This window comes from Anoplopoma fimbria, chromosome 10, assembly GCF_027596085.1.
Source record: "Anoplopoma fimbria isolate UVic2021 breed Golden Eagle Sablefish chromosome 10, Afim_UVic_2022, whole genome shotgun sequence".
Taxonomy (NCBI): domain Eukaryota; kingdom Metazoa; phylum Chordata; class Actinopteri; order Perciformes; family Anoplopomatidae; genus Anoplopoma; species Anoplopoma fimbria.
Window position 1 is genome coordinate 15,356,744 of NC_072458.1, and position 15,353 is coordinate 15,372,096.

The 15,353-nt window shown below is 40.2% G+C and overlaps 1 protein-coding gene across 1 annotated transcript in view; it reads right to left on the bottom strand.

Moving 5' to 3' along the window:
- The window catches only part of gabbr1b (gamma-aminobutyric acid (GABA) B receptor, 1b), a 54,852-nt gene that overhangs the window by 21,374 nt on the left and 18,125 nt on the right, over window positions 1-15,353 (bottom strand). Inside the window, exons 5-9 of the mRNA XM_054606715.1 lie at window positions 14,406-14,471; window positions 12,308-12,499; window positions 7,732-7,977; window positions 7,514-7,577; window positions 2,351-2,428 (exon numbers count right to left, since the gene is read on the bottom strand). Coding sequence (XP_054462690.1) covers window positions 2,351-2,428; window positions 7,514-7,577; window positions 7,732-7,977; window positions 12,308-12,499; window positions 14,406-14,471 — 646 coding nt within the window. The remainder of the gene's footprint in view (window positions 1-2,350; window positions 2,429-7,513; window positions 7,578-7,731; window positions 7,978-12,307; window positions 12,500-14,405; window positions 14,472-15,353) is intronic.

Here is a 15,353-nt window from a genome sequence, read left to right on the forward strand (position 1 = left end):
AGTTGTCAAGGAGACCAAAAGAATGAGTGAGGACAGGAGATTGTCGACAAACACTGGGAAATAAAAGAGGGAGTGAAGAGATGAGAGGGGTTAGAAAGATACAATGACATGAGAAGATGAAGGAGGGATTAAGGAAAAATGGATTGTAAAGAAAGAAAGGGGAATTGGAGAAGTAAGAAACAAGGTAAGAGGAAAGAAGAGAAAGGGATTGTAAAGAGAGAACTAATAAGTGTTGAAATAAACCCTGAGCTGTGACACATCAACATGTAGCAACCAATCTACAACCTTGAGGAGGCCTAATTCTGTCATGTCACCGTCCTGGCTATTTTTGGTGTTGACTGCCAGGAAGGACGCCGCGTACTGGCAGGGAGGGATGAGGACATCTTGACAAGTGCCTTGGGGTGACTGGCTGCCACGCACATTAAACTGGCTTCTTGTACCATCTTACTCAGCTTTTCCACTGTCCAAGAGCATCTGCTGACTTCCAAACACAGTCCAGATTGCCCAGACAGTCTCACTAAGGGCGGCTTAACTGCAGGGTCGAACACCAAAAACACAGGAGGTCGTCACGTCTGCCGGCCTTCCCTCAAGTCTTGTCGTATGAGAGCAAGAGGCTACTTGGATGACATTGCCGTCTGTTGGCTTGATTACAAATACTAGTTTCTGTAACAAAGCCAGTAACGTACCAGCGCTTACAGCTCTTCAGTGACAGTAGACGAGAGTGCGGTCAAACACTACCAGGGGACATTGCAGCTTGGCTTGTGTCTTCACAGCTGAGATGTCAACAAACACTTGAGAATCAGCAGCTTAGAGTGGTGGAAATGACCTGTGGGATCATGGGATTATAAAAAGCAACACCTGTACCTATTTTAAGAATTGTACCGCACTGAAATTAATAGAAAGTTTTTGTGGCTAAAAATGTAGGATGATGTATATACAACACTGTACCATATGAATAGCAATTATGGAAAATTATAGAAAATACTGATGCTTGTAGGGGTGAACTACAGGGACATCCAAAGGTGCAGGAATGGTCCTATAATACTGAACATTCTCGAATAAAGCCAAATAAAGCCTTTATTATAACAATGTCACTGAGGGTTTGAGTCATGTCAAACTCACCACTCTGCTGAGAACACTTGCCTAACACCAAAGAAAAAATGGCTAAAATGGAATTAGTGCTGTAAATGTACATTACACTGAATTATCAAGAACAGGTAGGGAGTTCAGTTGTAATTTGAATTCAAACAGGAGTAGATAAGAAGACAGGTAGAAGAGGGCGGGGGAAATACGGAACTAAATGTACTTATAACAGAAAAAAAAGAACTGCCTGGTTCTCTCTTCATTTGAGGTTAATTCAGTAGAGTTTATAATTAACAGTATGTAAGCGGTATTTGTAAAAGGACATTCCAAAGGACTGATATGGTCATTCAAAACAACTTACACCAAAGAAAATGTGATATTGTTTCCCAAATTACAACTCACCCCTCCGCCAGTCAGCAACCAATGTTTCACCTTGTCTAATACCAGAAAAGTTGCCTCACATCCACCTCCTCCATCTTGCAACAATCAATGTAATTCACACAGGAAATCCAATAAGCTTGTGACAGACAGTCGACAAACAAGCAAACTGAATAAAAAACTGAAGGTCGATCCATATCCACCACCCCCTCCCTGTCATTGACAATTGCATCACCCCGTTTTTAGTTTTCCATTTATCAGTCCTGCACAGTCCTCCACAGTTTTCAGGGAATGAACCACTTTCAGATCTGCATCTTGTCAGTGTTCAGGGAGGCAGAACAGAGCTGGACACACAGAGCTCCCCTGTGTACTGATTAGGGAACACAATTTCATTCCTCAAAGTCAAGGTCATGCGGTCCAATCCCATTACACCCCCACCCAGATTGCTTTCCATGTTTTGTTTAGACTGTCAACTAGAGTCTTATATTTATTACATAGCGTTCATAGCTTTGAATTGGTTCTCATGATTAATTAGTAAATGGAGTGAAATTGTCGCTCCATAGCACATCGGCCTAAATGAAGCCCTTAACTGTGGTTCGATTTGCTGCCGCATCACTTGGGTGTCTCTTGAGCTTAGCTGTTCTCACATGCTTAATAAAACCTGACTGATTGATTGTTGAACATTTTCAGCCAACCTTGTATGTAAAGTGTGGAAAGGATAGAGAGAGAGAGAGGAGAGAACAATACTCGGGGAAGGAAAGATGAATTAAAAGGGAGAGAGGGCGAAGCTGTAGGGTGAGAGAAATCAGGAGATTAAAAGGTAGAAGGAGTTCAACAGACAGTGAGCAACAGGAAAATAAAGGTGCTGAGGAAGATGAATGTCCCTCACCTATCCACTTGTCATTCCCATACCAGGACAGATTGCCTTTAGTGCTGTCATAGTATCCAATCTTCTTATAGCTTCCTCCTGTAAGAAAGAGAGAGAGAGAGAGAGAGAGAGAGAGAGAGAGAGAGAGAGAGAGAGAGAGAGAGAGAGAGAGAGAGAGAGTGAGTCACGCTTGGCTCTATTTTCCCCAACTATAATGAATGTTCCACTAGTTAGGGTTAGGTATATCTAATAGAAACCAAACTGTATGCATAGCAGGTATAACAAACAGGCAGGCAGGTAAAGTTGTCATTTGACAATTTTAGACAACACAAGTTTAACATTTGAGAACAGGCTTTTGAGCTAAAGTGCAGGCTTTGTGAGCTTCCTCCAAAATATTTTTAATATTTTGGATGAAGTTCTCATTAGATCCTGACAGCAATCACTGGATCAAATGCTCTGGAAAAAAAAGAATTTGATCCAGCCCCTCAAATCATTTAATTCTGCTGAAAACGATTGGATGTGCTACCTGTGCTAGATTAAAAAACTTTTGAAGCTAGAGCTGCTACTTACTTTCATTGGAAAAGAGGTGCGACACTGCGCTGGGTTTTTCGGATGGATAATCTTGCATACTCTTGTTAGTTTCTCAACATCACCTTTATATTGATACCTGAATTTCAGTACCACTTTTGTTAGTGGTATTGAAACTCAGGTATCAATAGAGCAAACACTTCAAATTGAAATAACGGCATGTGACATAATGGTATCGGTAAAAATCCCTCAACTTTGGTTTAACATGGGACACGAACGCTGGTCCCCTGAGTGAAAGTCATGTGTTTGTTTGACCCATCCACCACCCCTCCCTCCCGTCCGTACAGGACTTACTCCTAATATAATGCCCATTGCCCTGATCATCTAATAATGACGCAGAGGGGTTTTGGACGGGAGGCCACTTACCAAGAAGTGTTTTATCGTCACCCTTTTAATGAGACCAGGCGGCTTGTACAAAGAAGCAGCTTCAAATTGTGCTAGCCCTTAATACGTATGCAGCTTTGCTTTACTTCAAATACACATGTCATGTTTTGACATTTATGCATTTTTTTCTCCTGGGAAATCATGACAGACCGATGCCCTGCATCCTTGCCCTTCCGCTCTATGAACCACCAATACAATAAAATCTAGGCCAGAGGGATCCCTGCAAGCCTCTTTTAATAAAAAAAACCCTACCCATGTTATAAACTGGCCTGTCATCAGCTGTAGCTGTATGCTATCCTGTGGTTTGCTGTAATAACACTTTAATATCCCAGTGTAGTAGCACAAGGGACAGAGCCCAGGGGCATCAAACCCCCACCCACTGAACTCCACTCCTAATTGTCGAGTAGTCATTGGGCATAATTTCTACAGCCAACAAACATGACTTTCCTTATAAGTACTTCTAATGTTCTACAGCAAGGGCTGAGGCAGCTGAAGATACTGTAAGGCTCTCCACAACTCACAACAAACAGTAATCCTCATCATAGGAGAAACAACCCTTGTGGTTCCTTGCTGACTTAATGATGATGATATTGGCCCTATTGCTAACACATAACCTCCCAATGTAATACCTAAGATGCCCTTCACAACTAAACATCTACAAAACCTAAAATGTATTTATATTATCTTACAACAATTTGTTAAATATTTTAACAGGCTAGCATTGTACTAAACTTTTAGCCACATGCAGTGGAACTCCGGGATGGCCATGTTAGTCAGTTGATCCCCCACTGTGGTCCAGAGCAAAATATATCAAACTATTGCATGCAATTTTGTATGGATGTTCATGTTCCCAAGAGGATTAGTCCTCTGACTTTTTTATCTTGCGTTGTAGTGAAAAGTTTCCACCGAAACCAGAGTTTTCATACATCTGTCTGTCAACCAGAATCAGTATGAATTCTGCATGAACACCAGATGTATTATCTAGGTATTAATATGGTTGAAACATTTCTGTTGTAGGCAGTCAGGTAGAAAGAAAGAGGGACATTACAAACTGACAGAGCTGTCAGACACATATAATCAATTGGTGAGGGCTAAACTGATTTATAAAGAGTTGACTATAACTCAACAGTCATTGTGTTTACTTATACTCGCTTGTGTCATGAAGAGCTGAAAAAGCTCACAAGAAAGATGCATTCTGCTAAATAAATCCAAAGCATGGTTCTAATACAAAATGGTTGGTTGCCAAAATGGATAAATATTTGACTGCCAAAAATGAAACAGGACAGGACAGGTATTTACATCTACCATGCCACATCTCATCTTAACACTTCGACATTCTGCAGAGTTCAAGCTAACAGGATATCTATCACCCACGGAGGATGAGACATGGATTAACCCATATCGGATATTTTGTAAATGGAAATGGTAAAAGAACTGTACTTGTATTAGCGCTTTTCTAGTCTTCTGACCACTCAAAGTGCTTTAACACTACATGTCATCATTCACCCATTCACACCCATTCATACACTGATGACAGGGGCTACCATGCAAGGTGCCACCTGCCCATCAGGACTAACTAAGCACTCATACACATTCATACACCGCTGGCACAGACTTTTGAGTTAAGTGTCTTGCAAGTGTAAAGGAAAGTTTAATTTAGAGAATGTTGAAGGTTCAAGATCCCAGACTGGGAACATTTTTATTGCCTCTATTCACACCCATTTACACACCGGAGGGACAGCCTACAGGAGCAATTTGGGGTCGAGTTTCTTGCCCAATGACACATCGACATGAGCCAGAGTCGCACCCCCATTTGCCAGCATGGGTCAAACAGAGTTGTAACTGATAACATTTATTCTGCGTTGGGTTTTACCACTCAAAATGACGACAGAGGAAAAGGATGACACTGAAAACAGCTTTGCTGTATCTAACCATTCTTATCACACACTTAGTTTTCACCATACTAACAAAAATTCTGTGAATCAAACAATTGCACCCATTACAGACGCTCTGCCATTATTAATGTGAGTGTATTTGTGTGTGTGTGTGTGTGTGTGTGTGTGTGTGTGTGTGTGTGTGTGTGTGTGTGTGTGTGTGTGTGTGTGTGTGTGTGTGTGTGTGTGTGTGTGTGTGTGTGCTCTCTAGTTACAATATAACTAATGCATTAAGGGGAAACTAACAGTGCCTACGATTACAGTCTGCATACCCTGTCAACCTATCCTCATACAACAGTTTGTATAATATCTCACAAAGAGTTTTATTTGCGCTTTCCAACAAAAGCCAGCAACACATGTCAATTACATGTATACATTATTTTCAAAATATACTTCCCTCGTCACAGGAAACAACATAGTTAGATTTAGGCAATAAAACTACCTGATTAGATTTAGGAATAGATTGTGAAATACTAAGTAAGCTTTTGGCAACAACGGAATATAATGTTTGCGTCTCATTCCTCTAAAGAGAGAGACCTCTTCCCACCATACCTCTGAACCACAGTACACTTTTATCACAAAAGATTACACCATACACCGGAGTAATTACGCAGTTAAAAGCAGTAATCTAAAGCGTTTCCGAGTTGTCTTTCTTAGACCAGAATTATGCTGCCTTTAACAGTGCACACTACAAGAAAGCAGCTGTGGCTGACCAGTCACAGTTCTTGTGGTGTCCAGGTAAGCCATGTAATTCTATCTTTTAGGCTGTGCACATTGGCTACAACAGGATTATCTATGTAGCTACAGTTTCTCCCTGCTCACATATAGTATGTACTACAGCACACGACAGAGAAGCATCTTGCCACAGACTGAATAGTAAAACACATGCTCAGTGATCAAAAGGCAGCCAGCCAACCAGAACCTCAGGCAACTAAGACACCACCATCACCACGTGATCACTCAGCCACCTCTTTCCCATTCCATGAAAAATGTGATGCAACCATCAAACATGAAAACTGATTGGCCTGCAAGTCATTTCAGAGTAATAATTTGATTACTGTAGAAGAGAAGCTGTCGGTGTAGACTACTGCTGAATTTCAAAGACTTAGTCAGCCTTTTCTTCCTCAGATAAACAAGAACAAATCCAACAAAACACTTCCATAGATTATCTAACCATAGACATTTCTTGGCTATTGGATGGCTTTTTTTAATGCCGGACGGGGATTCTAATGTTCTAAATGTATGAAATAACACAGTCTATTCTCAGATTCTTCAAGGACATGTCTGCTATACCTTTCCTTATTTCTACCATTCATACTTTTTAAAATATTGAACTTTAAAGGGGCCCTATTATGCTTTTTCACTTTTTCCCTCTCCTGTAGTGTGTTATATATATTTTTGTACATGTAAAAGGTCCGTAGAGTGTAAAACCTGAAGTCCACTTCTAAAAGGAGTTACCCTCCCCCTCAGAATCACTGCTCCTGAGCTGCCTGAAACGGCTCCATTGAATTCTCTCCTTCACTTCCGTAACTTTATGAGGTCAGTATGTTACGGAAGTGACGTAAAACTCCTCTGGCTAGTTTGGCCCTCAAACAACAAAAGAGAGACGGAGCTATGGCGTAAGAGTTTTTTTTGTTGCAGCCGTCATGTGGAGAAGACGCTGTGCTCTGCTCTGCGAGGGGAAGTGTCCTTTGTTTGGACTTCCGAAGGCAGATAAAAAGAAGATAAAGTGTCTACGTTTCATTTCAAACACTTTGACAGAGCGGTACAACGAAAACTTAATGTTGTGTTCGCTGCATTTTGCTGAGGACAGCTTCAACAGTGTTGATGGGGCTTAATTCTGTTTGTGAGCGGCGGGACATTTCCGACGCATGCAAGACGTTGACCAATAACAACAGAGCGGGCTAGCTGACCAATCAGAGCAGACTTTGCTTTCTGGAGGGAGGAGCAAGCACTACAACGGATCGTTTCAGAGAGAGGGTGAGAAGAGGTGCTGCAGGACAGCCAGGAAGAGAAAAACAAGGCGGATTATGAGCATTAACGCGTGTAAACATGTTGTAACTGTAACTTGAGATAAAAATATGCACCAGAAAAAGAGCATAATAGGGCCGGTTTAAAACATTTAAACAGACATATGCTTCAAACACTGCCAACATTATATGTATTTAATAAATTTGGATAGTTAGATGGAAAGCACAAGTTCACCACAAGTTGTATCTAATAAGCTGATTATCAAAATGAATTCCATTTTCAAGCAGGGACATGTGCTGTGACATACCTTGTAGCTGTTCAATCAGAGTCCAGGCCATCCTAGACCCTTGAGCATCAAATACAACATGGCCCTGAAAGAAAAAGGCAGAATTTAAATGTTTTAACATCCCCCTCCATCACAGAGTTCTGCCCCACCCCCCACCCTTTCTTTCTCTTTTTTCAGTCCAGCACTCTTAACCCTTTCTCACATTTGCAACTCCTCCCTCCTCTGGGTGTAGTACTTACTGAAACACCTTCAAAGGAGCTGGTGTTCATGGCTCGGTAGATCTCAGCTGTTATATCTCTGTTGTTGTAGTTGAAATCTTCTAGCCGGTGACCCTTGGCCTTTAGGGGTCCCACGGTCTTGTTGAGGGCCAGGGCTAGAGCCCACACAGCATCGTAGGCCAGGGGGGCCTCTTGGAAACCACCTGTCTCCTCTGGATTTTTACCCCCAAGTTTAGACATTAGCTGGGCTAGAAATTCCTGAGATGTCTGGAGAGGAGAGAACATGGCAAGAGATGTTGCTTGGTTACACATGGACAATGTTAAGACTATTAAATCAGAACATCAGTTGGTCTGATTGTGTAAATTTCAGTTCTGAGTGATTTAAAATGTTGATATCATTCAGGTGAACTTGTTCTACTTTTGGAAACTGAGTACCTTCATGAATAACCGAAGTGATTGTCTTCTTCTGCGTCCCTATAATTAAAGGAAAACTTCGGGGTTCGGGGAAAGGATTCCTTTAGGCACAAAACCATTGCCTTAGGGCTTGATCATGGTTTTGTTCATACAGTTTGGGATTTGGGTTAAAAACAAGGTTAAGGAACCTTCATCATCATGGTTAAATTCAACCTACTTCGTTTATATCATAGGGAAAGATTGTGTTTGTGGTAAACAAAACCAAAAATGAATGTTGATCGGAAACAGGAAACAAAATAAGGTGTAACAAACCTAATAACACCTCATTTCACAACTAAAAAGTCAGACCCTGTTGATAAGCAATTCCAAAGGTTCCTCCAAATGTTGCCTCGTTTGTCTGAACTGAGAGTACCCAACCAGGGGTTTCTTTGCCATATCCCATAATCAAGTGCTGGCCAATTGTTTATTTTGAATCTCTGTGAGGCTTCGGGCAGGAGCTTACAATTATGCTTATTTACTGGACCTGATCCTCATCCCTAAGTGAGATGGTCTTCAGTCTAATGGCCTCCATCCTCCAAAGTCCACACCTTCAAATGCCTTTGAAGGAGGCTGTCAATGAATGTGTCCCATCATCAGCTTCACATTTACTCATTCTGCATCCTCTCACTTACCACTCCTCTTGTTACAAATTATTCATCATTCTCTACCTGTCCAGTAGTAGCTGCCCTTAGCGTGTTCTCCATATGATCCCCACACCTACCTGTGCACCTGCCCTCAGTTCCCTTATTAGTAGACCAAATTCCCTCAGTCTATGCTAAGGGCCTTGGCCCCCTACATCATCTAGACTAAGATGATATAAAAGCAACATAGTGAAACCAGAACACCAGAAAAGTACCAGCAGCTTTGGTGCTTCTTCTGTGTCTACACTGGAATGTTTCTGTCACAGCACTGCTTCGTACTCAGAAGGCCCCTCTCCTGGACCGCAATGTCAGGAGCCATCAATCTGTCTATGTATTATTTCATAACTCAATCATACACTAGAGCAACATGCACACTTAAATCAGCAATTTTCTTCTTTAATCTAAAAACTGTCTAGTGCTCCCGTGATGCTTTTTCCTATTTGCAATCGATTTTCATTATAAGTTGTGCCACCCAATTACCTTAATTACCACATATAGCAGTGATGTTGTTTAATAATGCATGATCGCTGATTTTTCAGATGCATTTTTCCTGGTAATTACTTGGTAACATGTAATTCTATTGTTTAGCTGGCAAGATGGAGGATAAAATGACTATTAATGAATGTTAAAGTGATAACACTGCAGAGTTCCTGCAAAATCCTTTCTCATAGTGGTTTATACTTCTGTTCAGTGTTTTGGTTTCTGACAAACCTTGTTAAACCTAATAAAATTCTATCTATTTATTCAATAAGGGATTTTTATTACCTACTCATTTCAGTGACGCCACTGGGTTTTCTGGCAAACAAACAAACAAACAATCAAATAAACAAATGAACATAAAACTAGTATTACCGTCTTGCGGTTGTATGCCTCCAATTACAGTTGCAGTTTTCATCCCTGTCAGTCCAAAATGTCATCCTTTCATAATTTTATTCTATTTTACATTTGTGTGCTATTGTAAGAATTAGTATACGAATTATTGAGTTATGGCCAAAAACGTGATTTGTGAGGTCACAGTGTTCTCGACCTTGAGTATGACCAGTAAATTCCAATCAGTATATCCTTGAGTCCAGATGATTGTGTCAGATTTGAAGAAATTCCCTGAGCAATTTCCTGAGCTTGTGGAATAAAGTACTTTATGAACCAAGCAAGGGCCAATGGTAAGAGACTGTCTGTCCTGTTTTCCCTGATAGCTTCTCTACAATCCAAACTTCTACAATCATGCTTTATTTAGATGTAGACATCAGCTAAAATTTAATTATTTTAACAGTTGCAGATCTTGAGAAAGTAGTCCATAACTTTATTTCCTCTCGCATGGACTTCTGCCAATGTCACAGTCACATTGGTGTTGATACTGACAGAGGCATCTGGAGAACATCCAGGACAAGCTACTAGAGACAGCAGGTTAACCTGCTGCTCCCGGCTGTGCAGTCAGCAGGGAGCATTATAAAATATCATTGTCATCAATGATCAATCATCACAATAAGGCCTACATTATTTGTGAAATATGTCAATCCACAGAATTAAAAAGTACTTCAGCTCTATTCCCAATAAAATAAATAAAATAAACTTTTCACCACCACTGTAAGGTGTTCCAGAACCCACACAATTTAATCACAGATAAAGAGCCGTAGATTCGACAGAGCAGGTCCTACGTCATAATTGACAAATCATATGTAGTATCCCTGACCAGTTACTAAGTGAGAATAGTAACCTACACTGGCTACCTGACATTTACAGAATTCATTTTAAGATTCTTTTATCGATTTTTATACACGGTCAGGCTACTGCTTATATCTGTGATCTGCTGGTCCAAGTCTGATCACTGTTTTAGACCATCTAGCACTAATAGCCTTTTCCCATTGTGGGAACTTAAAACTGTGTAACCTGGGGCTTACCATAAACTTAACCTTTAAAATCTTGTGAGGCTTTGATATAAGATTCTTCCATGCCCATTTCCTGATTTTTTCTGAATTAACAACATTAAAGAGGCCACAGTGAGGTCTGTTTTGTTTAGTAAAGTGAGGGAAGTAGAGAACGGATGTGGAGAACAACTGTAAAACACAATGTGTTAAACATTCATTTAGATTGTGGAAGTTGCTCACTATGCATAGCACATTCATATGACAGACACATGTGTCCAAAGCCACTTGTATTTTTTTCTCATACTCCAATTAGGTGCAATTTAGGGTTTCCGCACTCTGATCAATAAGAGGCCATTCCTGCATCTCAAGCGCTCCCCTGTTCACTCAAACAGAACTTCCAGACAACAGAGGCGGAAGATAACAAGCTCTAGCCGTTTATAAAAATCTACCTTCCATGTTTCATGGAGTTTTAGTATCAGCACTAGCATGCAGAGCAATATCCTGGAAATACTACCCAGCAAGCACCTGCGACAAAAAAAACTAAGGCTTTCCAGCACTTTTTAATTTAAAATCACTATATTCAGGTCAGATCAAATAAAGGTTTCATACACAAGATACACATTAGTTTGTGTTGATCTGTTGAATTGGAGACAAAGGATGGAGATGGAGATTCTGAAAGTACTCTTTTGACAAATTTTCTCAATACTCAGCCACTCCCCTTTCTGTTATAGTCTATTTGATTTGTGCCTGTTGTTTTAAAAACACACATTAACTGTATATTGATAATTAAGGGTTCATTCTCAATCAACAGTGAAAAATAGAAGGTTTTGCAAAATCACGGTCAACATTATGGTAGACTTATATTTAACAAATTTGAACAGGCAAGTATGAAACAGAATGCCGCCTCGATTAAATTGTTTCTCAATAATTGAACAAAGTCATACTTTTCTGCTCCGAGCAAGATTTGGATTTAGCCCGGAGTATTTACTTAAGGTTAGGAAATTGGTGATCTCAGTGAAGTATTTAATAGACAGAGCTGATTTGCAGCACAACACAGAGTCTCTCAATGGTTTTTAATATTCAAAAAGTAAACTGTGTAGTTTATGACCACTATCTTAATTAGTGCCTGTTTTGTTTGTATCAAGTGGAAAAATAGGATGCACATGCATGAATAGATAGGCAATGCAATACATAATGCTGCTGAGTATCAGTTATTTGAGCCCTAATATGAACCATAACATATGAAATAAAAGGTGATGGTTCTTATATAAAAAAAAACCATTTCTTTACAAGTCATCTGATCTAAAATAATTCTTTCTTGCCTTTTTTTCAGCGTTAAAGAGAAAAAAGCTGCAAATAGCAGCTTTCCTCGTTTAGGTAATCTTCTGAAAACAAAACAGATGGAAGCTATTGCTGCACTGGTATCAATAAAACATATTTTAATAGTAGGTCTTTCTCATGGAAGAACCACACTCATCTAAAGTTAAACCTAAGTAAACACAACTATGCTTTTTTTCTAAAGAAGTACACAGTTATTTTACTTAAATTGTATTGCTGCATTCATCATAATTCCCAGCAGCCTCTGCATCTGCTTCTGTTGAGCACCACTGCTACATTATGAGATAATGTACATCATACCAGGTTGGAGGCTCCTCGCACCGTCTCCGGGTTGAGCATGACAATCTCAGTGGTCACGTGACCCTCCACTGCCTCTGTCATTTGCTCCACAGTACAGTTAATGGATGGGTCCTTGATCTTGAACCAGTTGTCTGCGTACCAGCCGATGAGGAACCAAACATACTTCTTGCCATACAGCTTCTCCTTGTACACCTGCAGAGGGAGAGTGTAGTGATGAGATGAGGGAGACTTGAACAACTTCTGAGTGTGCAAACAAAGATATTCATATATTTCATACATTACATTACATTACATTACAGTCATTTAGCAGACGCTTTTATCCAAAGCGACTTACAATCAGTAGTATATTACATATCATTCACCCATTCACACACTGATGACAGTGCTACCATGCAAGGTGCCACCATCAGACTCTAACTAACATTCATGCAACATCCAGTCCACACCGATCGGGAGCAACTTGGGGTTACCTAACCCCAAGTTGCTCCCCGGGCGCTTCTTAGCAGCCCACTGCTCCTCCGGGATGGGTTAAATGCAGAGAAATAATTTCCCCATTGTGGGACTAATAAAGGATTGATTATTATTATTATTATTAAGTATCTTGCCCATACATTCCGAACTTAGGCCGGTAATATTGAAAAAAATCTCCAACTGAAAAATCCAGCTCGGTGTTTCGAACTCTTTTCCAATCAGCTCTTTTCCGAAATCTAGCAAGAAAGTCACCAAGTCTCTAACACTGACAGCCCATCCCTTTAGACCTCCAAGCCACTCCCCCAAATTATTGTTATGTTAACGTAAACAACAAACATGGCTATTGTTAGCACTCAGAGCTGTCAAGCTAGTAGTAATGAGTAAAAGGGCAGAGTGCACACGGGTAGGTAGGCAGGTAGCCCGTCCAATCATTTTATTCATGCACATGAATGAAATGATTGCTTATTACAGTCTTGCGACAGCCACTGAGACCTGATTTTTTCCATAGCTTTTAACTTTTGCCACAATGATGTGATATTTCATATATTTCATTGTGATGGTTGGATTTGATGGACAATTTAACAACCATCATGTCCTGTGAAACTGTTGGATTGAAAGCTGGCTGATAGTTCAGTGGCGGTGTTGTCCATGTTGGGTCAGTCGTGGCGTTTTGTAAGGCTCTGGAATTATAAACTTCAATCCTACTAAAGGCTGAGCATATAGCTCCACACAGCAAGTTAGATAACGTATTCTCTTACAACGGTTAGTATGATATTACGCAAGTTACTCCTTAATTTTCTGCGTTTCATTCAAAACTACTGTTACTCCTTTAAGAAAAGACGGTGAATTACTAAATTAGCTTTAGGCAACAAACCTCCTTAGGTTTAGGAATAGGACTTAATTTGGGTTCAAAAAAGTTAAGAAGTTCCAGTACTGAAGTTATGTGACAAATAAATCAATGTTGACTTATCATTTCTCCTGGAGAAAAGATTGATTTTTGTTGGACCCATTAACCTCCCTTCCCTCCCCCATTGTGTGTGCTTTTACATTCTTTATACTGTAAACCAACATTAAAAATAATTTATTACAGTACATTGTTTTGTGTAGGTACAGCAACAAATGCTCAATGAGACCAGCCTGAGATACAATGTATTTGGGTTCAGACAACAATTTTAACCGCAATTCAGGAATGAGCATTTAAGAGTTAGCAGTAAACAAACATGAATGAAGTAAAAACATTTTCAGGAGCTGATGGGGGAAATAGCTAATGAGTGAGTGATCTTGTTTCCTTCTCATTGAAGTACCAATCAAGGCAAGCACTTTAGCAAGGAGAGATATTCTGCTCACGAGTCATGTGAAAGAGCTTGGTAAAGTAATATGCTTGAGCTGCTGTTTGAGTTACATGTGCGGCGCATCTTTATCTGCGTGCCTGGATCTCATTAGCACTTGTGGATTTTTGTCATCTATTTGCAGACTCATTATAAGTGAGGGGGTAGAAAACTTTAGCAGTTAAAACCCAATATAAGCTTATTTTTATAAGGCTCTTGTATTCAGGCACTTGGTTATGTTTTTAAATTCATGTAAGGCAAGTCTTTCACAAATGAATTTTAACAGGAGAACACATTACCTCACAGAAAACCTTCCTGGCCTCCGTCTCATAGAACAGGCCAACAATTATCCTGGCATCTTGGCGCTGGGAATTAAACAAGAAACGGACAGTCAGACACAGGGTGGAGATAAAGAACACAAGTTAAAGGCTCTGCAGTGTGGATAGGGAACACAGGAGCCACCCCTCCTCCCAACTCCTGCACCACACAGTAGTAAACTTCTCCTCCACTGGGTTACATTCATGCTGTTACCATGGTTTCTGGCCAATTAATCTTGCTCACCAAAACTAGGCTGGCATGCTGCGAAAGGTCATTGTAAAGTATATGTGTGCCAGGAAGGAAGCTAGTAAAGCTGACACTGGAGGAGGAAGGAGAGGAGGAAGGAAGAGAATGATGAAGGGAAGAAACAAGGCTAAGCTAGAGGTTCTTTATCCTCCACTTTCATTAAAACCCCTGGAGAGGAATTCTTGGATCAGGTATTTGTTATTCGTTAAGAATGATTGGCCCTTGCCCCAAGAGGATAAATTGCCATAAGAGCCACAGCCAATGGGTTCCGAGATTCCTTCTCTAACACCACCAACACAGTTCATTTTGTATACTTTAGCAGACCATATACTTATTTATCAAGCATACAAAGATGCAAATTTTCAGTGGGCAGATGTAACCAAAAAAAGCTTAGCTAACAGCAAAAAACACTAACTCCCCACACACTGTATTGGTCTAGGGCTTCAATTGAATTGGTCAGTGTTAATGTTTAGTACTGTATGTTCAGACAGCTGCTGATCGTCTACTCACTTTTGTGAAAGTTGACTGAACCTTGTCAGACAGTAAACAGGTCTTCCAAGTAGATTCCATAGACTGTTAAATACATGGCCGTTGTATATGTGATAACACAGAAGGGTATTTGGACAGATGTTTGTGGGGTCTAAATCAACGGTATAAAATCAACAAAAAATGAAAGTTCCTTG